Raw genomic sequence first — 26896 nt, forward strand, 5'->3', positions numbered from 1 at the left:
GGGTTTGCTTTTTATTGTTCATCATCTGCCATGGATTTCTGGGAAAAGAACCTATAGAAACTCTGTTCAAACTAACCTTTATTGTAGCTGTACCTATAAATACTGGGTGCAATTTTATTACAAGGCAGTTACCATTTCTTATGGTGACTTGAACCAGAATGTGCTGGAGATGGACAAGGAGGAAGAGCTCAGTCATCAGGTAAGACATTGATTGTGAATGATTTCCACACAGACCTGTTGATACAAAATATTTTCTTATTTCTGGCTTTCAAGAGCTGTGAGTGGAACAATTTCTCATCTTACTTATAGTGCAAAGCTTTTGATCTATACATGTTGTGTTCTGAATTAACAGAGGGTCAGAGAGACACAGGGAGAGGGAACAGAGTTTTTTGTACAATGCAATAAAAAAACCCAAACTTGCTATTTGAAATTAGATCTGTTTATTCTAGCATCCTACATCTTCCATTCCTTATCAGAAGCCCTGAATCAGAGGGCCAAATTCTGATCCCATTTACACGTGTAAATCCAGAGTGACACCACTGATGTCAATGGAGTTACTACATGTTCTGGGCCAAGAACTGACCTGAGTTACATCAGTGATAATCTGGAACAGTTCTGTTGACATCAGTGGAATTGCTCTGGATTTATACTGGTGTATTTGAAAGCAGAATCCGACCCAGGGGAGCAATATATATATATTACATGGTTTTTTTTAATAGATTATAGGAAATCTTGTTATGAAAATGTGAAAAAAGTTGTGTCTCAGTAAGATATTGAGAAACAGTTAAAGTGGCTTTGCTGTCATGGTGCATCCAGCCTTCCCATGGCTGCAGGCCTCTTATCAGATACTCGATATGCCAGAGATGCACCTTGTCTAAGTCACTAACTGTCTCTGTGACCATATATTAAATGAGTCATAGAAGTTAGATAGAAAGAACTATTAGATCATTAAGTCCATCCCCCGTCTTCCAAACAGAGGATGAACCAAATATTGCATCCGAAGAAGTGGGCTGTAGTCCACGAAGGCTCTAATAAATTTGTTAGTCTCTAAGGTGCCACAAGTACTCCTGTTCTTCTTTTTGCAAATATTGATGGTAGACTTGGAGCCTGGTTTGGTTCTAACTTGCACCAGTGTAAGTTGGAAGTAACTGTAGCTCAACAACATTATACCGGTGTAAAAACCACTGTTAAGGCAGGATCAAGTCCTTCATTTTGAAATCCTACTACCACAGAGCACTTTCCTCAAGGTGTAGGTGGCAATATATAAATGGAAGTGCTTGCAAGAAATCTTGCACTGCTGCCAGCTTTACATGGACAAGCCTGTTGTATGGGAGCAGTTTCAGAATCAAAGGACTTCAGAAGCTAATCTGATAATTGCATGTTTAATGCAAAGCTTTAGTATGGGAGTAAGACTATGGCAATGAGGTCTGTGAAAATAAACAGACTGAAGATGTGAATTACATTAATTGCCATGCCTTTTCACATGAAGTAAAGTAATAGTTCTGCTGTCCTAGGTGGTACCGCTAGTGCATCCCCTTGGTATGAGGGTGGCCTCTCTCTCATCCCCAATGACCCTCTCTGGCTCTAGTGTCGCTGTGGCACTGAATTGGAGTGCAGCCTCTCAGCTGCAAGTCTTAGGGATGTGTTTCCCCCCTCATGGGTATGACTGCAGTCTGAAATAAAAGAAAAGGAAAACGAAATAATCCTGCAGCCCACAGTCTGGGTTCATCCCAATGTTCCTTGGAGAGCACAATGGTAAATCATCTCTCTGAAGGGGGCTGGGTTCGTAACCCCCCCGAGTGTCTGAGAGGCTCAGGCTGGGTGTCTTGAAGACTGAAGATGAGTGTACTTGTTCCTGACCAGAAGGTGCTCTCCCCTGACTGGGCTTTACATATGGCCAGGTGAGCTTCTTAGCATTCAATTGTCCCCTTCCCTTCCCTTCCCATCTCTGGGGATTCCTTAGTTGACATAACATTTTCCATCAACTGGAATGCATCAGTTAAAGTCCTCAAGTATTTCCTCTCATCCCACAGTGGGGAGTATTTGTTTGAATTCTCCATCATTATCAATTTGGTTCTATTAATTTAAACGCCACTCTGCTCCATCAGCGTAACTACCACCAGCAAGGATCCTTGGGTTTTGGGCCACTGCACGTTATTGAGCTCCCTGGGGATAAGTTTCTGTCTGGAAGTGACAGCAGTGCATCTCCTCACTGATATCAAGCAAGTCCAGGATGGCAGCCTTAATCAGTGTGTAATCCCATGCAGCCACAGGATCAAGCCCTTGGTAGGGTGTGTGGGTTGGGCCAGTCAGGAAGGGGGCCATCACAAAGACCCAGTGCTTTCAAGGCCACTGGGAGGCACCTGCCACCTGCTCAAAAGTGGAAGAGAAACCTTCAGGGTCATCATCAGGCTCCATTTTAGTCGACTTCAGGGGTGCTGGTGGAAGCATAGGCCCTGGGCTCATGAGCCCCAACTGCCAGACCTGTGGCTGCCCTGGCAGGCTGTAGCTCTATCAGTAACTGTGGTACCAGGTTTTGTTATAGGGCTTCCTGCTGGGCCATTGTCTGCAACTGTTATTGAGCAGCCCACTGCTGCAACAGTTGCTGCTAGAATTGCGGTTGCTAGATTGACTGCTGTCATTGGCTCTCCATCAGCCACTCGCACCGCTGCTCTGGATTCATTCTGTTCGGGTTCTGTTTCTTGTGTATGGGCTTCCAAGCTCCCTCTAATTTTGGGTCAGGGTTGGAAAGCAAATGCCCACATTGTTCCACCTCTCATCATAGGTTGTACCTGTAGAGAACCCCCCATGCAGTGCAGGGTGGGCATCTTTCTCATCCCAGATGTCCCTTCTGGCTGTAGGTGTCACTATAGTGCTGGTTTGGAGTGTGGGGCATGGTCTCCCAGCTATAAACCATAGGGAGGCACTCCTTCCTTCTGGGTATGCCCGCAATCTAAAACAAAGGAAAAGGCAACCTAAATAATCTGGCAGCCTGCAAAACAGTTCAGGATTTCCCCACTGTTCTGCACAAAGAAAATAGGTAAATAGTGTCTATGAAGGGGACTGGGTTCCTAACTCCTGAGTGTCTGAGGGGTCCAGGCTGCGCATCCTGGGGGTAATGAAAAGCAAAGCTAAGGAGCTCTGTGCTTTAGCTCTACTTCCCTCTGAGTGCCACCTTCCACGGGGCTTGGGTTCTCCTCTCCCCTCCACCCCCCTTCCTGCGACTCTGCACAAACCTGATTGGCTGGGTGGGATGTGCCCTCCAAAGCTAGGACACAGAACTAACTACAGATCATCTGGGAAGGTCTGAGTCAATGAGCAGATGCAGGGACATGCGTGGGGAGATATGCAGGGAGAACAAAGAAAAAGCAGCAGTTGAAACAGCGCTGCTGAGCTGGGGCAGGGAGACACCAAAGTGCAGAGGTGCAGAGGCTGAACAAGGAGCTGTTTGGAGGAGAGCCAACTGACACACTGCTGCTTGCAAAAGGGGATGGTTAGAGAGGCCCATCCTGGAGCTGATATAACAGCTGAGTCCACACAGCAAGAAGGTCCAGTTTGACCACACTATATATGCCAGTGTCAGAGTGCATGGACAGTTTGGACTGACCCAGTGGGAGTCTGCTTTGGCATGGGGAAGAATCTGTGTATGTGTAGCTTGGTGTTGGAGCAGTGTGGGTGGGGGGAACTGTGTGCTGTATGCTGTGCTGGGAGCAAGGAGTTTGAATATTGTTCTATTGGAAAGTGTGGTACTTGTTACAGAGGTTAGCGCTAACCCCATAGAAAGGTGGGTTGCTGTTTGTGCAGACACACATGGCTGGAACCCGTTCCCCACCCTGGGATTCCCCCCCACCCCATCTGACACTCCTTTTAAGGAGCTGCCCTTCTCCAGGTTTGCCAGCCCTCCCAGGTGTACCAGGGTGGGGCTGATTGTGCCCAGAGGAGCTCTTTAACCTCTTTTTCACTTGGGTGGGAATCTCTCCCACTGCACCTGGATATTTTAAAGAAGCAGGATGGTCTTGTGGTCAAGGCACATGGCTGGGAGCCAGGAGACATGGAGTCTGTTCCCAGCTCTGCCAAAGACTATTTGACCTAGGGCAAGTTTGTGCCTCAGTTGCTCTAGCTGAAAATGATAAGTCTTGAGGCTCAGTTATTATTTATGAAGCTCTGAGATCCTCTGTTGGAAGATGTATTATTATTATAACTCAGTGTGATATTCAACCTTGAAGAATTGAAGAATCACTTCAGAGAAACAAACTATTCAGTGAGGTCTTGACAATGTACTGTCATCTGTGCCAGTAGTACATAGTAATCTATAATGTGCCAGAATTGCCAAATGCCTTTCCAGTCATGGGAACCCTTCATTCTGGGAAACGTTTTGTGGCTTTCTGCAACTTCATGTACTACAATGGGCCCAAATCTTTCCTGGTGTAAATTTGTTCATCTCCGTTGACTTTAGTGGAGGTCTCAATGTACATTAGCAGAGAAGTTGTTTTAATATCCACCCCCATGCCTCTCTTTCTTAGTCACTGGGGGGAAGTGCTGGAGGGTTTCTACTTATCTTGGCTGCTTCCAGGGACAGGGAATGATCTTGAAGACTTTGGTGCATTTGCTCAGCACTACTTGCACCACTTTTCATGGTCCTAAGTTCAAGAATTTACTTGAATTTTCACGTGCTTTACACATAATACAATTCTCAGCATTTGGTGTGTGCCCCCCCCCCCCAAGGCAATACTATTCACTTCCAAATGTTTTCAGACTGATCAATGCAGTTTGTGAATTGCCTTTTTTGCAGTGCTGTATATTATAGTTCAGTTAATCCCTATTTCAGAGCTTTTATAATGTTTAAAGAATAACCTATATTGATTAAGAAAATTTTCTTTCTATTTAAGGGCCTTACCTTACTGCATAGCATAAAGTGTGTATCAGTTGTTGGAGCTTGATGGCATGCTAGAATTGGCATGCAATTGGACTGCCGAGGGTAGAGATGGCAATTTCACATGCTCTAATGTCAAAAATTGTGTTTGATGACACTTTCTGCACTCAGAACCACTTCCTACATGTTCCTGCAACAAGAGCAATGAAAGGCAGCACTTCACAGGAGAATGCTAGATATTCAGATGCTACCGAGGGCTGGCTCTAGCGTTTTTGCCGCCCCAAGCACACACACAAAAAGCCGCGATCGCCATCGGCAGCAGGTCCTTCGCTCCCAGAGGGAGTGATGGCCCTGCCACCCAATTGCCGCCGGACGTGCCGCCCTCCTCTTTATTGGCTGCCCCAGACACCTGCTTGCTATGCTGGTGCCTGGAGCCGGCCCTGATGCTACCCCACAAGCACGCCACAATATACCTATTTGAGGGTAGCAATTGCATTGAGGATTTAGCCTTGATTGCAGCCATTGGTGTCCAGCCAATAGAGTAACTGCACTGGAGGAAACCTATAGTATAGATGGGCAAAGGTCCTGTTTACACTGATGAAGCTTATCCCTTCTTGAAACTGGAGTAAGCTCCACCAGTGTCAATATCAACTATACCTACTGACACTAGGGGTTGTAGAGGTGCAGCTGTACGGAAAGCTGTAACCCAGGGTAGACATGACCAGGTCTGGAATTCGGCTTCATGCAGAAGGAGTATAGCTTTTCCCTTGACAGCTAAACTGTCTCATAGCCCTAGAGTCATAAATACAGATGAACATTTTAATTTTTAATATGAAAGAATGCTGCATTAGGACATGGAAAGAAAAATAGGTCCATTTATTTCATTTCAGAAATCTAAAGTTTCAAAATCTTTCCAAATGAACTTCCATATTTTATATATAGATGGATGGATATACATCTTTGAGTTTATTCATAGGGGGTGACATTCATCCCCGTGCAAAGGGACAAGAGACGGTACCCCTGGAGCCTCATGTTAGGGACCTGAATAGTGCTAGGCCTTGTGTGTTCTCAGCATCATAGCAAATTTCACCCTTTGAGTGGGGTATTTTTTTTTTAAAAAGGTGTGCCGCTTTGAGGGAAATGGGTAGAGTTTTCCTTCAAAGACTGGTAAAATATCTGTCCCAAGGTCCCAGTTTCTTTTATGGAATAAAAATCCTTGACACAGTGCCCCAGATCTGTAAGATCTTAGCATGTTTGCATTGGGACCTTTCTGTTAGTAGATATATATGTAGCCAGTAATTTCCCTCATGTCTATTAATTGGAAGGGGCTATTTCTTGCAGTATGGATTATAACTTGTGTTTATGAAAATGTTTAGAATGGCATTACTGTGGGATGATGGTTTTCTCATATTGTATATTTGATCTGAAGTGATCCTATTTTGTCTAGCAATCACAAATGTGGTTGTCATACAGAACTGAAAGTATATGGTCAGATCTCCTGGTTGCTGTCAGTATCACTACCATAGTTACATTCAATTTATACACTTTTCAGAGATCAGCACTGTGGACATCATGCTAGACTTGAGTTCTGCTTCACCTGACATATCCAAGAGTAGATTAAAGTTTTTTGAAATGGACAGCCTTGAACAGTATAGGACTGCATTAGAAAGCACAGAAAAGAAATACAGATGTTGTTATGAATAAGTTAACGGTATCAAATTATTCAGAAAGCAAAGGAATTTTTAAAGGCTAATTTAAAAAAAGAAACCACTCAGAAAAGATGATATTTTTATAATGTCAGTCTCTGCCAGGGAAAGAGAGTCTACCATTTCAGTAAATTCTTTAAAAATGCAGTCATGTCAAGAAAATTTCTTAGCTGGATCTCTTTTCTCTTTTTTGTTTCAAATAAAACTTTTCTATTTGTAGAATCCCCTTAGAAAGTTTTTATTTCCTATTGATTTTGTGTCTTTTCCCATTTGGCAAACATTGTCCCCCATACTCCCCAGTCAATTTCCTCTGTTGATAATGGGGAAGTTTAAATGTATGTGGCTTTTTAGTTTGCTTCCTTGTTTCCAGCAGTAGCAATGTTGGCACAGCTCTAAGAAATGGGCTTGTTTATTATTGGGGGTCAAACAAGCAAAAAATATAGCAGCTTTTTGACAGACAGATGCATTAAAGGAGAACAGTATATTTTAAATGAAAATTGAGGTAAGCAAAACTTCTGTGCTGAATGCTCCCACTAAAGACTTTTAATTGCACCTGGACATCATAAGGAAGCCAGTGTAGAGATCTGAGCACAGGTGTTATGTGTTTCTAGTGGCTTGTCCTACTTAGAAGGTTGACAGCAAGCTGTATACAATAGTAGCAGAAGCTTCTGGGTGGCATTTATAGATAGTACTAAGTAGAGCACACTACAGTAGTCTAAAGTGAGGATGAGAGAGGTTTGAAAGACTATTGTGAGGTCTGTTTTAGGAGAGGACAAGTCACACCATCTTGGCCAGACAGTGCTGGACAAAGGTACAATGGGCCATCACCACTAATCAAAAAGTAGTGAGGGAATCTAGATAAAAGGAAGCCATTAATCATGTTGGCAGAAGATGGGCAAATGTTACTGTCAATATGTGCTACAGACACCATCTATTGTTCTAAATGTTTTCATCTGCCAATAAACAACTTGTTTGTCTTATCTAGACTAGTATCCAATTTTCTTTCATCCAGACCCCTATTTCTTTCAGACACCACAGAAAACAATGAAAGTGTAGAATATAAGTTTGGAGAGTTTGACGGCATAGACCTGAATGTCTTCAGTATATTGATAAAATTCAAACTCAGAACATTTAATGATTTCCCAGTACCTTTTTAGCTATACATTCAAGGCTGATTCAAGCAAACCAAGAGGACCTTGGCTATGTCATTTAGTCCCCTATATACATTTAAAGTAAAAGTTGCTATTGTGTCGTATTTGTTGTTGTTTGTAATAATAGTGTAGTTTTATTTTGGGATATTCCTAATCTGGCTTTTTTTTTTCTTTTTCTTCCCACTGAATGCTATGTATTTCTGCAGACTTGAATGTCATGCATGGTGTTGCATGTGTAAAATCCTCTCTATATTATTAATGCTATTTAAAAAAAGCAAGCTAGCTGTTTGAACTGTTGGCATTAACTTTGTTATTGCTGCTTGTTGTGGCTTTACCCTCATTTTCTCCTAGGCCATCCCTAAAGCTTCTTGCTCTCCAGATGGCATCTTTAGAGAAGGGAAAATTACATACCTGGTAATTCTTTTCTTTGAAGATATCATCTTGCAGGATTCTCACTCCTCCCATTGATAAGGTTACTTTTCATGAGGCTTTTCTCTCACACCCTTTTTTGTCTTTCCCTGAGGCACATTTTTGATCATTTCAAATTTGTGTTTCATTCTGGGTGCTTTGCCCCTGCTGAGTAGGAGAAACTGAACAGAACATAGATTTCATAGAATTTAAGGATAGAAGGGACTATTAGTTCATCTAGTCTGACCTCCTATACATCACAGGCCATTAAATTTCACCTAATTACCTCTCTATTGAGCCCAGTAACATAATTTGTATTTGGATAAGGCATATCCTCCAGAAAGGCATCCAGTCCTGATTTGAAAACATCAAGAGATGGATCACTTCCCTTGGTAGTTTGTTCCAGTGGTTAATCACCCTTAAAAATATATGCCTTATTTCCAATTTGAATTTGTCTGGCTTTAGCTTCAAGCCACTGGTTCTTGTTATGCCTTTCTCAGCTAGATTAAAGAGCCCTTTAATACCTGGTATTTTCTCCCTTTGCAGTTACTCACACACTAATCTAGTCCCCTTTCAATCTTCTTTTCAATAAACTAAACAGGTTGAGCTTTTTAAGTTTATCTCTGCAAGGTATTTTCTCCAGCTCTCAAATAATTTTGGGGGCTCTTTTCTGAACCCGCTTCAGCTTTTCCACATCCTTTTAAAAATGAGGACACCAGAACTGTACACAGTATTCCAAAATTGATCTCACCAATGCCATATACAGAGGTAAAATCACCTCTCTACTCCCCTATATATACACATCCAAGGATCACATTTGCCCATTTGCCACAGCATCACACTGGGAGCTCATGTTCAATTGCTTGTCCAGTTTTATTCCTAAATCCTTTTCAAAGTCACTTCTTTCCCAGATATAGTTCCCCATTCTGTAGTTATGGTCTGCATTCATTGTTCCTAGATGTATTAATTTAGCATTTGGCTATATTAAAAACGCATTTTGTTCACATTTAAAGGACATTTATGCTTGGCAAGGGGTGGCACATACTAGGCAGCAGGGAATCCCGCTTGTGCTGTACCCTGTTAAACCTGCCCTCAATGGTCAAAATACCTGAAGAATAGGGACCTGAACGAGTCTCACTCGTAAGGAGCTAAAACCCCACAGTAAGAATCCTTCAAGAGGATATCTTCAGAGAAGCTGAATTATATGAAAATTATATGGAAATTATACAGAAATTATAAGTAATTTCCCCCATAGAACTCTTTTTCAGCAAGAAATAACAGAAGTCCCAGGTGATAATAAAATACAGTTGTTGGTGCTACTCCCTGTCTTGTATTACTCTACCCTTGTTTCACTCATGCATATTATTTGGCTGTATATTTTGTTGATGATTACAGAAAACAGTTGGAAATGACTATGATGAAGCTGATGGCGGCAGTATATGTGGTTTAAGAAGGACAAGAGGAGTCAAAGTCACTGCAAAATACATTCTCCCATTAGAATGTGAGAAAATGGAGATCTCCCACCCTACAAACACCCCAGATCATTCTTATCTGCAAAGAGCAACTGGTCCTGTAGAACCACCTGCAAGTCCATCCCTTCAAAAAACATCTAGTTTCCCTCACACACAAGATCAAAAGGGGGGAGGAAATGGGAGCTTCCCTATAGAAATCAGTGTGAAAGAGAACATATTGAGGAAACCAGAAGTCTACAAAGATGATGAAGGTGGGAGAAGAATGATAGAAAGAAAGATGGAGACACCTGAGGGAATACAGACATCAAGCAAAAGAAATCAGCCTTTGGGAACGGAGCCTGAGAGCAAAGAAGAAAAATCTGGGGGTTCAGATGTAGCAAGCAGAGAAGATAAATTTGGGGTGACAGAGACAGCAAGTAATGAGGACAAATGTGGGGGAACAGAAGAAGAAGAGGAGGATGCAACAGAGAAAGAGAATAAAGGTAATAATTTAGCAACCCAGGAAAAAAGCACTGAAGTATCTTTCATGCTGGGGTCTGGAGTTTCCAAACAAACATTGCAAGAGCTGAAAAACCTACTCAGAAACAATCCTCTGCTTGGTAACAGGGCCAAATACACTGGTAAGCCCAGCAGAACTTCTTCCCATATACGTCTGCCAAAACCCAATGAAAAAGCAGTTGACCAACAGGGTAGATCCTTTGAGTCTCTTTTTCTTCATTTTGGAGGGGAGAATCGAAAGCTCCACTTTATAGACAATTATGTAGCCGGGCTGCCAAACAAGCCCCTCTTGGTTCACAGCTCTGCTGGGTCTGATCAGCAACAATCAGAAGGCAGCAACATGGAGCATCCCAGTAGGAGACAACCACCAGCTTATAAAAACACAGGCAGCACTCCAGGAATTAAATTCGACCCTTCTCCTGACCAGACTGGTAAGAAGTTAAACTATCATCTACTGTACCACTCAAGAATGCAGTTAAATTGTTTAAAAAAAACCCCAAATCTCTTGTCAGCATTAATGTTAGACAATTGGCAATGGCAGTTACTGTACATGTGACTGGACTTGATCAAAAGTTTTACAGTACTTCCAGCCTACTTCTTCTATAGTAAGGTGCTTACAAAGCCTGACTTCCTGCCAGAAACTGCCATGCACAAGTAGTCATGTCTTGTTCACTAAAAAATGAAATATTTTCTCATTTACACTGGACATAGGGAACATTTTCCATAGGTCTGCTAGTCACTGGAAAGACTTGAAATCTGAATTTCTTTAAATTTCCTTTTTGTTAACATTTCCAGCAGTGAAAATTGCTCCCATGTAGGGATGACGTTTTCAATTATTAGTTCTAAGAGGACTGGAATGCCAAAACATTTAATATGAAGACTAGGGTAAGAAAAGCAAATTAAACAGAGAGCTCACACATATCTTCCTTCTGTTCAATAAGACTATTTGCAGCGGCGGCTCCAGGCACCAGCGCTCCAAGCTCGTGCCTGGGGCAGCAAGCCGCGGGGGGCAGCCTGCCGGTCCCTGCGAGGGCGGCAGTCAGGCAGCCTTCGGCGGCATGCCTGCGGGAGGTCCACCGGTCCCTCGGATTTGGCAGCAATTCGGCGGTGGGTACGCTGAATCCGTGGGACCGGGGACCTCCCGCAGGCATGCCGCCAAAGGCAGCCTGTCTGCCGTGCTTGGGGCAGCAAAAAAGCTAGAGCCGCCCCTGACTATTTGGGAAGTGTTTGTAAAGCCAATTAATTGCTACTAATAGACTGTGGTTTCTTTGAAGTAATAAAAATTAAACTACTGGGCTAGCAGGATCAGTAAATGGAAAGTTATTATTAGCTATAATGGTATAATGAGTTTGAGCAGGTTAGTTGTTATTCTGGGAAGTGGTCAACAGCACAAACATTGTTGGGCATTGTTAGGTCACAGACTAATAAGAATGTAAGAGGATGGTACTCAGATCACTTTACTAGCTTATAAAACAGGGCAAATAATTTCCATCTATGCTTTTACCAATGATAGAAAACATTTTTACCCTTGCCAATAGTTGATATCACTGGATCCAGGATTTAATATCATGTGACTAATTATAAAGCTATCTAACATTTTAAAAAATCTGCTTTCTGCGGTGTAGAGGTTTTGCTAAAGATGCTCTGACAAACAGGCAATTTTGCAGATGGCAAACAATTCAAGCCACAGGAAGACATAATGTAATCACCCAAGTTAAGTTTTGAACAGGACACTTGGATGCATGAATAGTTGTGCACTGCTGCTCTTAACTGAGTGAATTAAATCCTAAAAGGGAATCTTTTAAAGAGAGGATGCTTCAGAAGTATCGAACAACGAAAATATATATATTGTGGTCAGCTTTCACTGTGATCATGTTTAATGTATGAGATCAGTAGACAGCCAAGCGGATTTTTTCTGCATAGACTATATCCTCTTTCCCTTCTAGATCATTTTACGTATTTGCATTAATGAAAGGCCAGTGGAATTCATTACCAAGTCCTTGGGATTGCTACTAGTTTTCCCCTTAGTTCATAAAGCCCAATTCCTAAATTGCAAAATGAGACTAGGAATAATTTCTTCAGCATTCCATCAGTCCTTTTTGCCTCATAAATATGTGCTGTTTTAAACTCCAACTGACCAATTGCATCATTGTATGCAATGTTATTATAGCCACGTTGGTCCCAGGATATTAGAAAGAGAAGGTGTGGGAGGTAATATATTAGACCAACTTCTGTTGGTGAGAGAGACAAGCTTTTGAGTTTACACAGATTAGGTCTGAAGAACAACTCTGTGTAAGATTGAAAGCTTGTCAAATACAAAATATTACCTCACCCACCTTGTCTCAGCTGCGTCATTGACCACTATGCGAATTATAGTTCAAAACCTATAAGATAAGGAGATGACTCAGAACTTTACAGGCTGAGCTACATTCCCAGGGAAGCTGAGATGTGGATTGGCATCTCTTAAAGTTCATTGTTAGCTTAAGTGTTTCTTGATTGTGCACTTACTGAGAATAGTCTTTTCTCAAGAAGCTGACCAACTGTTTCACTGAGGCTACTTAAAATCAAACAAATACATAGCCAATATTCATAACTTTGAATACAAAAATGATACATGAATGTAAATAGGATGAATATGATCTATCCAGTAGATCATAACCTTTGCAGAGATATGTTGCATGGCATATCTAGCATAAAACATTCCAGTTATGTCATATTTACACTCATAAGCATATTTCTATAAAGCATTATGGAGTGCAACGTCACACTATCCACCTCTAATTTTTTAATGTGGAGTCAAACATGTTAGATAATTTAAATACTATAACATATCCATCACCTTCTAGGAACTGATTTGTTACTATGCTGGACACAACACACTTCGGAACTTCATGACAAGAGCAAGGATAGAACTCAGATCTTACTGTTCTAAAAGCACAGTGTTCTATCACTTGAATAAAGGAGAACCTCCTTTAGCAGTCAGCAACAGAGGCCCCATGACACAGCTGAGAAATTCTTATTCCATTCAGTAGAGAGGAATGAGACACATTCACACTAGTCACTTCACTAACAACCCTCTAAAAATAACTACTCACCCTTCCCTTTAAAATTTTGCAAATTGCATAATACAGCCAGCCACTGTATTTCTCCCCCTCACAGTTAATGTCCTGTACACATTCACCATAGACCCCTTGCCCTTCATCCCACCCTACTCCCCCCAAAAAATCAGAACTGAGACAAAAGAAGAGTGCTCAAATTCACAGTCAATTATAGGGAAAAAATCCTTTGACCTAGAAAATGAAGCAAGATGTTTCAGCCAGCTAGAGAAATTATTCCTTGGGTATTGTCAGTTAGACCAGATCTGAAACTACAGCTCCTTGAAAACAGTGCATCACCGTAGAAACATGGAAGGTGTCAAGTGCTGGTAATTATGCAAACATTTTCATTTACATAAGTTTATGCATTTGCATAAGCACCTATATATGATAATAGCATGCACTTATGCAAATAGCGTTCACTCCAAACTAGACATTAGTAATCAAAAGCCTCCTAGGCTTTTCAGAGACGCTAGGGAGATAGGTAGAAAGAGAGGCCTCTGACACTGAAGAGATGCAGTTTATTTAGTGTATACAATATAATATATAACTAGTCCATAGGCAATAGCAGTCTGGAATGTAATATGACCACTTCCTTTCACTTGTCTCACTTTAAAATATTTATTAATAATGACAACTTATGGTTGGGCCAAATTTGGAAGTCCTTACTCAGTTTTTCAATCCTTGTTTGGGCAACACTCCCATTGATCTCAAATACACACATACCAAAAATGCAGAAAGGGAAGAAACAGTGTGGTCTGCCATTCCTTTTCAGAGAAATTTCCTGTCCTTTTGTGTGAACACTTTATTAGAACTGGATGGGGGTTGACAGGCCACTTGGGTAAAGTGTGTTTTAAGGAGGAACAATTGGTGGAGGCATTAGAGTTGAAGTACCAAGACTCAAAAGTAAGAGTGGATAAGGACATAAAGCAGACAGATATGTGGCGTTAGGGCAGGATGAAGCATGTGAGGGTAGAATGGAAAGAAATGAGCATAGAGAGATACTGTAGGCAGAAGCAAGGTTGGAAGCAAGGACATGATGGATAAATTTGACCTGGAAAGTGCAAGGGGAAGCCATTGTTTGGCATACTCGTAAATTTATATTTGTATAGAAACTTACATGCCTCACGATTCCAAAGTACTTAATAAATTGTAGATTTAGGCTGGAAGTGGAAATGCAGCCCTGTAGCAGATACAAATGGATATTTCACCAGTATTGCAAAGGCATATAATTCATAATGGATTCAAAACCCACTGGACTAAGTGAATATTGATGCTACTTAAGTGAGAGATCTTCATCACATCCAAATTTCCAGGTAGCTTAATCAGGGTGGTTCTGCTATATGCAGGACATAGGTGGAGGCACAACAAAGGAAGCCCATGCAAGGGATGTGAATTCCAAATGCCATGAAGGACAGCTCTGTGGGGACTCCCTATGTCCCAGTAGTGAGAGGTCTTAATGATAGGGCATGACAGAGTCAGTGATTACTATCAGAGGGGTAGCCGTATTAGTCTGAATCTGTAAACAGCAACAGAGGGTCCTATGGCACCTTTAAGACTAACAGAAGTATTGGGAGCATAAGCTTTCGTGGGTAAGAACCTCTTCTTCAGATGCAAGACTGAAGAAGTGAGGTTCTTACTCACGAAAGCTTATGCTCCCAATACTTCTGTTAGTCTTAAAGGTGCCACAGGACCCTCTGTTGCTGTTTAGTGATTACTATGTAGACTCAACATAAAAGAGTCAGAGGAACCAGTGCAATAGCCACTGAGGACATACTCTGTGCCACTTCACGGCTCATCCGTCCCAGCATTTCAAGTGGCTAAAGCAGGACACAACTGGTCACTGACCTGTTGCAGCTGATGGCCCCAGCACCTCACCCGTCAAATCTATGTCACGCTCAGGCCCCACTTTGCAGCCCGGTCGTCACAGCGGCTGTGTCACTCACTATCCCTAAGCTCCCCTGCAGCCAGTAAGCATGCGCAGGAGCTGCTGAAGCCTCTACCCCCTCTAGCTTTGCCCCTGCCAATGGTGTGCACAGTTTGTAATGTGTGTACAGCTGTAGGTGCCACTAAATGTGGGAAAAGTTCAACTTCAACTGGGACAGGTGGGCCAAAGCGGGCCAGTCCTCTGAAAATGGGGACTGTTGAGAGGTATGACAGCTTGAGGGAGAATCCTATCCTTCTGGTCACCATGGACCTCTCCACTGTGCAGCCTGTTTTAGGTGGGTAGTGTGCTAGGAACAGGCTTTAGCCCTATTACCAAACTTCCCACATAGTCCTCAATCAGGCCAAAAATCTCATTCAAGTCAGTGATATTTTGCATGAGTGCAGACTGTGGGACTGGGTCTGTAGCACATGGGCAGTTAGTGCACAGGTCCCAATTAACAGGACCAGGTTTCTTGACCATACTGTGCCTTTACAGACACCCCAATGAGAATGTGGTACGTGTGTGACCAATACCCAATTGTTAGCAGTTTGGGACATTCTTAAAGGAACATTCTTCAGATCAATTCCATGCATGCTTAAAAACCCACTTACTTCAGTGAGAATTTGGGGTGCACAAGGAAAGGAGGATTGAGCCCTTCATACAATTATGTAAAAATGCCTAAAAATACTGGCCTAAGAAATTAAAAAATGCTTAAATTGACTAAAAGTTCTTCTGCTAAATTCCCATTTCAATAAAAATTATGTAAAACGGATGACTGAATACATGAATTATTAAAGCATGGAGTTTGTCAGTTCTGCTAATGTTTTTTCTCCCTTAGTAAATGACCTTATATTAAGTCATTTATTACTATGTAAGAAACTAAGTAACAAATCACTCACAAAGACTTCTATCTAGTACTTAAATTAAGGATTGAGATATGAAAAGTATTTAGCATCTAGGACTTACTCCCATTGATGTTAAGGAGTTTTGCCATTGACTTCAATTGAAGCTGGAGCTTGCTGTTGGTTACAAAAGTCCTGCCCAGCCCTGCATTCATATACAGCTTGAAAAGCACTGATAATAATGGTTCTGCCATGCATGCTTGGGCAGCCACAGAGGTTGTTCTGGGGACTTCATATGACCTACCTCTCTTGCCATTACTTTAGCGTATCTTCTTATTGTGGGGGTTCCTCAGGACTATGTTCTTGGCCCACTCTTCATCTCTCTCCAACTTGAGTCATCTGATCTTTTCACATGGCTTCGCTGTGTTGATGATTTAGAAATCCTACCAGTGGATCGCTGACATGTCTCCCTTCAACCAATGTATATCTTAGCCTGTTTCTCTGATATCTCTTCCTCAATGTCTTTTTTGTCATCTTTCACTTACATGGTCAAAACTCAGCTCCTCTTTCTTGAGGAGACCATTATACTTCTTGTCACTTAGGCCCTTCTCCTTGTCCCTCCTGTTCAGGCTGCATACAAATTCTGACACTTCTTCCTTCATGCTATCTCTAAGGTTTGAGCCTGTTTTTCAGTTTAGACAGCAAAAACTCTGATCAAGACCTTATCTTCCTTTTTGTTCATTATATGGTACTATGCTATACTTTAATCTCTTGGTTCTCCATGACACTATCACCTTCCATGAGGGTGTGGGAGGGGGGGGATCTTTTGCGGATACATTCTAATAATGACATAATATTTTCAATAGTTCCATTCTCTAAGTCTCCTAATATTTTGTTTTCATTTTTGACTGCTGCTGCACATGGAGCAGAGATTTTCACTGAGTTGTTCACAATGAGGTTCAGACTTTTTCCTGAGTTTTGTAGTTAATTTAGAACCCATTAAGATGTCAGAGCAGTGCAAATTATTGGTTGAAAAACTAAAAACCTCAAACCATATTTGTTTTCAGTTTTCAACAATCAAAATCCTGAAAATTTTTGTAAAAATGCCCATTTAGTCAAAAAGCCATTCTCATCGAAAAACAGAAATTTAAACTGGGTCTAGTCATTACACAAATCAATAACACTTCAATTACAATCTGGGTCCTGTTTGGTAACCCTATTTAAAAAGACTATAGTAGAAAAGAGGGAGTTCAGAGAATGGAAATAAGAATAATTAATGGCAGGAAAAAAGTCTAATTTGAAGAGAGATTCAAAAGACAGGGAAACTGTTTACTTTAGAGAGGAGACTAGGGGATAAAGGTGTACAAAATAATGACTGGTATACAGAAGTTTGAATAGGAGCACCCAATCTACCTTGCGTAAAATGAGAAGGGACATTTAATGAAAGTGAGGCAACAAATTTAAAACTAAAAAGAAAATACTTTTTTTCATAGAATGCACAATTACTTTTTCCCCACATAAAGCACAATTTGTTTGTGGAACTCAACAGTTTGTCACTCAACAGTGACAATTTGTTTGTCCCTGGATTTGTGGCCAAGAGTTTAGCAGGATTTAACTTTCATATGGATAACATGAACATTACTAACATTACTAAGGTTTAAAAAGAAAAAGTAAAACAAAACCCCCAAAAGTTTGCAAGGGATATTAACAATCTTGCTTCAGACCATAAGACAACCTCTAAGTAACAGGTATTAGGAAGAAACTTTCCCTCCATGCAGATTAACTACCTCCTGAAGGATTTTCCACACTTTCCTTTGAAGCATCTGGTACTGGGCACTGTCAGAGAACAGGATACTGGACTAGACGAATCACTAATCTGAGGTGGTCTGACAATTCCTGTGTGGTCTATGGTTTATTTTTATTTCTCTAAAGCTATATTTCTACTTAAGGTCATGTAAAGAAAAAAGGTCATTAATTTTATATCAGATTTTCATGATATCATATTACCCAACAGAGTTTTCAATATCAGTACATTTGTTAGGTCAGCTTTTCTTTATCCTGGCTATATTCCTGCAACATGTAGTAAAGTGTTCCTCCTCTTCTGTTCATTTGTCCAGCACTTAACTGCTTAAGAGCTAACAAATTTTTCATTTGGACGTAATGTGGTTTAATTAGCAAACATGAGACAGAAATTCTTTTGAACAACCAGCGAATGACTCACTGACACTGGATGTGGGCATTGTCTTCTGGCAAAGTGCTTCTCGATCACTGAAAAAAAAACCCAAATCCAACACCAACCATCCACTCCAGCCACATGTGCAACTGATATGTTCAAATCCTTTCATCCTACTTGATGTCCAATACTAATGATTTGGATAAGAAAGGCAAGTCTTTCTTGTTGTTAATAGATTAGGCAGTAGAATTTTCTTAGAAATATTTTGTAGTGATTGCAAAGCCAATGGCACGGAGACTGGGGTTGCATATTTAATAGGCCAAATTACGAAGTCCCTACTCTGTTTTCTCTTCAGTGGGAGATGGAGTTTTGCCTGAGCAAGGACTAGATAAAAACTAAGTAGTGAATGCTTTTCTATACACTACTGATTTGTTATAAACGTGAAAAAATGCTTCATAAAAATTGCCCAATATGGATGCATTTGCTTTTTTAAGGAATCAAATTTACAAGGGAAATCCAAAGTTCCTTTGATTTAATTATTATATTTCTTGATAATTTGCCAAGACCATGATAGGCATGACTAATTTGCATATAAATTTACATAAATAGATTTTACAAAATGGATTTTAATTGGAAACTGTTGGGATCACCTCTGAGACCCTTTCCACTTGGCTTATCCAGACCACCTTGTCCAGTTCTGAGAGAACACTTCATCCAGTTCTCTGGGATCCCAAAAACTCAGTTTGACACCAGATTTTATCAATCAGGTTCCTTTATTTGGCATACAACAAAGCTATACTGAGTTGATCAGGCTCAAGCGTCGTGAGTGAGTATAGGACATACCCACATCCAAAGTTACACAGAAAACCTCTTCCTTTATATACATTTACACATTATGTTGCATTTAATATATATTGCATCACAGGGAGGGATGGAGGGCAAGATATGTCAGTGGTTTGAGCATTGGCCTGCTAAACCCAGGGCTGTGAGTTCAATCCTTGAGGGGCTATTTAGGGATCTGGGGCAAAAAAAAAAAAAAAAGAAAATAGGGATTGGTTCTGCTTTGAGCAGGCAGTTGGAATAGATAACCTCATGAGGTCCCTTCCAACCCTGATATTCTATATTTTGGGATTGGCTCTTTACATACCAGGTTTATCTTGTCCATTGTCCCTAGCAGAAGTGTTCTCCCTAGCATCCAGATGTTCCTGTTTATCTTAGCTAGCACAGACATCCTGACTCCAGCATATTGCTTAGTAAACCCCTATTTACAACTTAACCTTCCATCACCTTCCCAATCATGCCCACTAAGAAATAAGGCAAGTTACTGATGTCAAACCAGGCCTACCAAAATGATGCCCATTATTTCTTACATATAGCGAACAATGAAAATTGTACATGTTCCTTTACAAAATACACAGAAAGACAATGTGCTTTGGGAGAAGGAGGATTATTGTTAATCATTATTTATTAATTATTCAAAAACAAAAAGTTCTTCAATATAAAATCCAATTAAGATTGCTAAACAATAACAATGTTCTGATGTATCATATCATTTATAATATCCAAGCAATTCAAAGCAAGAAAATGAATAGTTAAGGGACATAATAAAAGTTAAACTGATCATATGAGGTTTGATCCAAACCCACTTAAGTCAATGGGAAACTTCAGTTACATATAATTTCAGTAACCAATATATATTGGTGGTGAAGAACTTTTAGCTGTTGTTTTTGAGCTCTGTTATGTTATATTCAATTGGGAAAGTGTCTCAGTGTTAATTTATGGTAAAATTACACATGTACGAGGCTTTGCATTTGAAGCTGTTTTATATGTCAGTATACGTACAGTATATTTGTTTCAGGCTGGTTTTGTGTTGTGTTTATATTTTGGGATTACAGAAGAAAGAATAATATTTATTTTGGATCAAAGTTAAGTTTATTGCGTTGTGATGAATTGTACACATAGTTATCCTTGACAAGTGTTTATTATGTGTGACATATAAGATTTCAGACAGGAGCCATTTTAAAATTTGAAACTCAAAAATATGGGAGAAAGAGGATTCCCCCCCCCCATTTTTATGACCTATAAAAAGAACAAGAACCAGCCTTGTAAGAGAATTATGATTTGAACCCTTACTAGTGAGAACCTATCATGTCTGAGGGATAAAACCACACCGATAGAGCCAGAGCTAGAGCCTTGTTCCTACAGCCACAAAAACAAAACAAACCCCCCCACACCAAAAAAATAATAATAGCGGATTTCTACCACTTGAGTTAAAGGATAATGTTTTAGCTGTCATGTATAGAAAGACCCTAATGTTCTTTTTAAGTTACAACCACCCAATATGGAGTAACATGATAATAAACACATGGTGCATGCTGATGCTCACACAGAAGTCAAACCTAGTAAATTTCAGTAAAAATCTATGTTCCAAGGCCAAATTATAGGATAATAAAATAGGGTTTATAATGGAAACTGGTTGTGACCTTAACTATGGAGAGAGTACTGCCTCTCCATCATTTTATTATTTATCAAGAATCCAAAAATGTTCTAGCTACCTGTTTGTGACTTTTGCTCTTTACACAAAAACATTATACAAAGGAACCAGAAATGTGTGGTCCGATTCACTCTTTACTGCATATACACAACATGCAAGCCTTCCTACATATACACACTTCTGTTCTAGTGAGGTTCTGACAGCTCCTAAATAATCGAACATGCTAACTGCCATTAGAGAATTCAGAAATTAATTAAAGAAATACTACCCTATTCCTATTCCCTACAATTCCTAAAAATCAGAGTAAAGATATGTCACCTATTTAAAGAGCTTACAATTGAAATACACAAAAAACACAAAGACAGCGTGAGGGGAAAAAGATGGAACATATTTATTTCTATTTTTCCTCCCCTTCATTCTTATTATTTTATTTGTTTCTACCATTTTTATTTTTGTTTAACCACCTGTCTATGCATTTGGTGGTCTTTCTCCCACAATACCCCAATAAAACGTATCACCTCCCTCTTAATTTTACTCACCACATGCCCGCAGTACTTATGTCTGCTAATATAGCACCCAGCACATAGGGTCCTAGTCCCTGGTGAGGGCTCCTGGCCCTTTGGTAATACAAATAATAATGATACTTGCTGCTTTCCAATCAGAAACTGACTGAAGGTTGATCCACTGATATCTGAGGGCTTGGAGCAGTCTGTGGTTGTGATGGCTGCTGCCATCTATCTCCCTGTGGGAATTTTGGACTTTAAAAAAAAATCTCTCCTTTGGACAAGCAACACTATTTTCTAACACTACTGAAGCCTTAGCATCTAATTCTGTTCTCAGTTACACTTTAATTCCAGATGAAGGTCACCGTTTATAAAGTCTAACTTAAATACAGAATAATAATAATAGTTATAAATAATATTTAGAGAGTGGAATTGGAAGCTAGTTGGCAGGGATCAGGACATCTGTCAGAGTAAGCTACTAGCCTTGATTCTCTGCTCCACCAGTTATTCATCAGTATAACATCATTAATTTCAATAGGATTACACAGGCACAGAGCAGGTGTAACAGAGTGGAGAATGAGGCCCAGTACTATCTCCAGGGAGAGGTGGCAAATCTAGAGAGCCTGTCTTCACAGTTCTTCTTGCTGTGCTGGGGGAGATTACAGGCCACCTCACAATCCTGCTGTATTTGGAAGAGGGTAGAAGACAACTGAGGTCTTCTCTCTACAATCCCAGACTTATGCATGATTGTTGGGGTGGGGAGGGCAACAGGTAGGTGATTTTCAAGGTCACAAGTGGAAGTAAAGCACCTAACTTCCATTGACTTTCAATGGGAGTTAGGTATCTGGCTGTCCTTTGTGCCATTGAAAATCTCCCCCACTAGATTAATAGGCTCCTCCCTCAGAAGTTCTCTACTGCAGCATATGCTCCCCCATGACTATCAGACTATGCACAGAGACTGTGTAAGTAGTTTTGTAAAACCCTTGCAGAAAATAACAGTCATTGTACTGGTTCTCCAGGACAAAAGTGGACATCATTATCTAGACTGTCCTCTTCCAAAATGTTTGCGAGTGGCAAATCTTCTTCCCATTTGTTTTCCCAGTAAGTAAGTCATAGTTGAAAGAAAAAAAGTCAAGTTTCTATCCAGGGCTGTCAATTTTGGTTGCACATATTCCTGGAGATTTAATCACATGACATAATCTTTAATTAAAGATTAATCTTTAATTCCTGGAGACTCCAGGCCCATCCTGGAGGATCGGCCACCCTATTATATGACATTTTGTCATGCTGGTGCTTTTTAGTGAAACAGCTTGTAATGACAGCATTATTAAGTTTGTCTAACATGAACACTGCTCTTTATTTTAAAGATCACAGCAGAGAGCCTGACATAAACAATCCTGGAAGTCAATCTTCCCTTCGTCTGGTCTCACTTATTGACCACATTAAACAACAGATGGCCAGAGAAAATATTCAGTTTGTCAGATTTGAAGCAACTGACCTGCATGGAGTGTCAAGATCCAAGAGCATTCCTTCTCGTTTTTTTCATGTAAGTTTTTCCGCCTCTCATACTCTTCTGAGCTCTCATGGCCCTGCCTTTATTGCTGTGATACATTTCCTCATAATGTGTGCACCAGTTTAAGCCTGCAACAAATCAAATATTATCCCCTCCCCCCATCCCGATTAGTACTCCCCAAGGATTTGGGCTTTTCTCATTACCCTGAAGCATCATTTCTCTGCCCTGCAGAAATACAAATCTAATTAAGATGGTAATTTCAGTACTTTCCACATCCAATAATCTCCCTCTGCAGAATTATCTTTTCACATTCACCACAATTATAAAGATTCTGTTTTATTTGACATGAGTAGATTGCAAGACGAGACCCAAGAGAAAATATCAAAACAAACAAAAATGATTAGCTGAAAATCATTTCAGTTATGAAGTATTCTCTTTTCAACAATCACATCATATAAGAAAATATTATAGATTGCATGACTGCTTAGTAATATTTCCTATACTGATACAGAAAATAAGAGTCAAATAAGAGTCAAATTATGAAGCTCTTGATAGCATGTATATATATCCTGACCTTTAAGCTTTTTTTCCTCTGATCCTTAACATGGGTGATTAATGCTGTATTTTCACTCTCATATTACTATGAATATTTCACATTCTACTAAGCAATCACAAAAAAGATATCAACATGACAGAAAATTGAATGCTTTCATTTCAAGCATCTTTTGAAGCTAATACCATTTTCTCATTATTTGGCTTTTAGATAGCTGCAACCTTTTAACTCTAGCACTTAGATACAATTTACTCTTGATGTCATTTGATGTTAGCAGAAATAAACTTTTTTCAGTTAGTTTAATGCTTTTGAGAGGTGGTGGGTAATAGCACCATCTTTTTCAATCATTAACTCACAGTACAGGTGCCCATCTCAGATTATTCAAAGTTATCTGTTGCACTCACGTTATTCACTGACCTCCATGTAAATCCTCAAGCATTTTAAAAATAGAAAAAACTTTTAGATTTCAAGAGAAATCATGTAGCTTTTATGAATGGGGCTGTAAAGTGCTCACCCTCAACAATTTTTCAGTGTTGCCTTTAATAACTAGATAACCTTACCATGGTGATCACCATATTGCTTAGTACAGGTGATGGGATGACACCACACAGTATAGGGACTATCTAGGGAATTTTGTGACTACTGTAGTAACATTATGTAGTTATCAAAAAGAAAGGAAAAATATTGTACTCAATGTAAATAATTTGAAATATAAGAGCTCCGTGTAGTTTTAAGACTTGTACCTTCAAGCAACAGAATCCCCCGGTCCAATAAAAGATATTACCTTAACTATCTTGTCTCAGTAATTCTGGTAAAAATTATTTGCTTACAATCAAAGCTAATTTTAATATTTGGTAAAGGGAAAAGTTAAGAAACTTCTGTCCACTTCAGGGGAGAAAGTGTTGTATCATTCACTTTAGTCTTGAAATCTCAACCGTTCCATTCCAGCCAGTCAATCCACCTAGATAGTGATCCTTTCTCAAGGCAGTGGGAGAAGATTCACTAAAAATTTAGGGTTAGTTTCAATCCAGAGTATCTGTGGCCTTCCCACAGGCAAACTGTATAAAAACTCTCTCTGGCTTCCATACTGCTAAAAAGGCTCACTTGCTGTAGTTCATGCTCTCTCTCTCTCTCTCTCTCTCTCCATATATAAATAAAAGGACAGGTAACAAAAATATATTTGTATTGGTCTTTCATGGGTTTCCACAATATAGAAATTTAGCACATTATTAAGCCAGATTTTCAGATGCTGTAACTTGGTATAATTCCAGTGGAACTATACCAGTTTGCACCAGCTGAAGATCTGGCTCTAAGATACCTTCTAAGATTCTTCATCAAAGATACAGTTATTATAATTTCCATCCATATCAGTCTTGTCTGCACTTGACTTGTGCATTGCCCCCATTCATGTCAATAGGAGCCACCTGTGCAAATGAAGGGGCAACTTGAGCAATTTGTTGATTCACCTGTCTACATGATGTTTAAAGAAGGCATGGAGGTGTTAGCATTATTTATCATTTTGAATCTGTTTCCAGGTTTTTACCTAAGCAAAGTCAGCCAAGTATAAATCTAAGCCTCAGGTGTGAAAAGTCTATATTCCCTGTAACAAGTTCACATCCTGGCAGAGCTGGTGCAGCGGTTTGTCATCTGAGGTAGACAAAGTGAGTGTAATGGAGTTTAAAGGGAACCCAGACCCAGATTCTCCACTGCCTTGTTCAGTCATTTACATCTGTGCAAAGTGGATGTAAAATGCCAACATTATGTTAGGAAAATTATCTTGTGCCAGCCTTTTACATATAGTTTTGCACTTGCTTTGCACAGGTGTAAGTGACTAGATAAAGGGCAAAACAGTGGAGAACTGGAGCCTGACGTCCTGTCAGTTCCTCACAGACATTAATAATTATTATTATTATTTCTTAAACACAGCAGAGATTTGCATACAACCTTGCTCAACACTTTTCCTCCTTACACTTATGCATCAGCTGGTTGCCACCCTCCAGAGGTAGCTACCTGATAATGGTGGTCAACATAAATCTATAGTTTCTGGAGCACTTTTTGATTCTTTGAGGAGAAAGGTCCTATGGGCCAAATGCTAAAATATTTACTTAAGATTTGGGCATATTATATTATATATCTAAAATATTATTAATGTTCAGCTGTCAAAGACTCAGTAATCCATTCCTCTCCCCCTTGTTTAGGAAAAAGCAATCTATGGTGTGTCCATGCCCAGAGGATACCTTGAACTGACCCTGAACCCTAAGGACAGTGAAGTGGACCACATAAGTGCAACCAATTTTAATTGTGACATACTCCTGAGCCCTGATTTATCAACATTTAGAGTCCTACCATGGACTGAACAAACTGCTAGAGTGATATGCGATTCCTTCACTATACTGGGAACCCCTCTATTGACCTCACCCAGGCACATTGCCAAACAACAGCTGAGTCAACTTCAGGACAATGGCTTGTCATTGCGCTCTGCCTACACCTATGAATTTTGTATTTATGGCATTGCTGAAATTGTAAATTCAAAGACGATATCTTTTCCTGCAGCAAGCATACTCAATAGTTATGACCAGCTTTTCATTCAGGAACTCATTGAAGGAATGTATCACGCTGGTGCCAACATTGAGAGCTTCTCTTCCTCCACTTGGCCTGGACAGATGGAGATCTCTTTTCATCCAGAGTTTGGCATAGGTGCTGCTGACACTGCCTTCACCTTCAGAACAGGCATTAAAGAAGTGGCAAAAAAGTACAACTACATTGCAAGTTTTTTCACAGAGAATGGGTTCTACAATTCGGGGATTCTGTCACATAGTCTGTGGGATTTCAATGGCCAAAAGAATTTGTTTTCTGTTGATTGGGGGGTTCAGGCACTCACTGATGTTGGAAAGAATTGGCTAGCAGGGCTCTTGGTGCATTCCGAAGCTCTCAGCTGCCTGATGGCTCCTACGGTCAGCTGCCGTAAACGCTATTCCAAATATGGTAAGGAATCAAAAGAATTTGTGATGGCAAAATGGGCATTTAATGATAATAGCTGTGCCTTTAACATTAAGTGTCATGGTGGAAAAGGCACTCAGATAGATAACAGGCTAGGTTCAGCTACAGCAAACCCCTACCTGGTGCTTGCTGCTACTGTTGCTGCAGGCCTGGATGGAGTAAAGAGAAAACTTAGCTTCCAGGATGTGTCAGAAGAGAACCAGAACACTGCTCAGTTGAAACCTGGAGCAATCCCTTTGAAACTAGAAGATGCTCTTGCTGCACTTGAGGAAGATTTGTGCCTTAGGGAAGCACTGGGTGATACCTTTATTCGATACTTTGTTGCCATGAAACATTATGAGTTGGAAACGGAAGAAACGGATGCTGAACGAAATAAATTTTTAGAATATTTTATTTAGAATCAATTAAACAAAACCTGTCTTCTAATTAGTAGAAAAAATTAAATCTGAAGTAATGCTGTGTAAATGCTCAAAGATTAATAGAACAACATAATTGGAAATTAGAACTATTTATAAATGTTTACTAATTTTTTCCCCCACCATCTCATTTTTTAATATAGTAGGTGGTGACTGCATATTCCTGTATGAGTGGACTCAACAGTCCAGAGAACTAGTGTTCATGAAGTACTGCTAAGAGGCTTTTAATTTTTTTCCTAATTTCTAAGAAAACCTTAAGCAAGAATGATTCT

At 40.1% G+C, this 26896-nt stretch overlaps 1 protein-coding gene across 1 annotated transcript; it reads left to right on the top strand.

Annotated features, from left to right (window-relative positions):
- Positions 1 to 169: 169 nt before the first annotated feature.
- LGSN (lengsin, lens protein with glutamine synthetase domain) lies at positions 170 to 26606 on the top strand. The gene is made up of 4 exons (XM_034763883.1): positions 170 to 199; positions 9534 to 10539; positions 22510 to 22688; positions 25407 to 26606. Exons 1-4 carry the CDS (start codon positions 170 to 172, stop codon positions 26604 to 26606), a joined length of 2415 nt encoding a protein of 804 aa, XP_034619774.1.
- The last annotated feature ends 290 nt before the right edge of the window (positions 26607 to 26896 follow it).

Source organism: Trachemys scripta, chromosome 3 (genome assembly GCF_013100865.1).
Source record: "Trachemys scripta elegans isolate TJP31775 chromosome 3, CAS_Tse_1.0, whole genome shotgun sequence".
NCBI classification, from domain to species: domain Eukaryota; kingdom Metazoa; phylum Chordata; order Testudines; family Emydidae; genus Trachemys; species Trachemys scripta.

Coding starts and splice junctions, on each gene's coding strand:
- LGSN (XM_034763883.1), top strand. CDS start 170: ATGGACAAGGAGGAAGAGCTCAGTCATCAG. Junction 200..9,533: donor AGGAAGAGCTCAGTCATCAG/GTAAGACATTGA, acceptor TGATGATTACAG/AAAACAGTTGGAAATGACTA. Junction 22,689..25,406: donor TTCCTTCTCGTTTTTTTCAT/GTAAGTTTTTCC, acceptor CCCCTTGTTTAG/GAAAAAGCAATCTATGGTGT.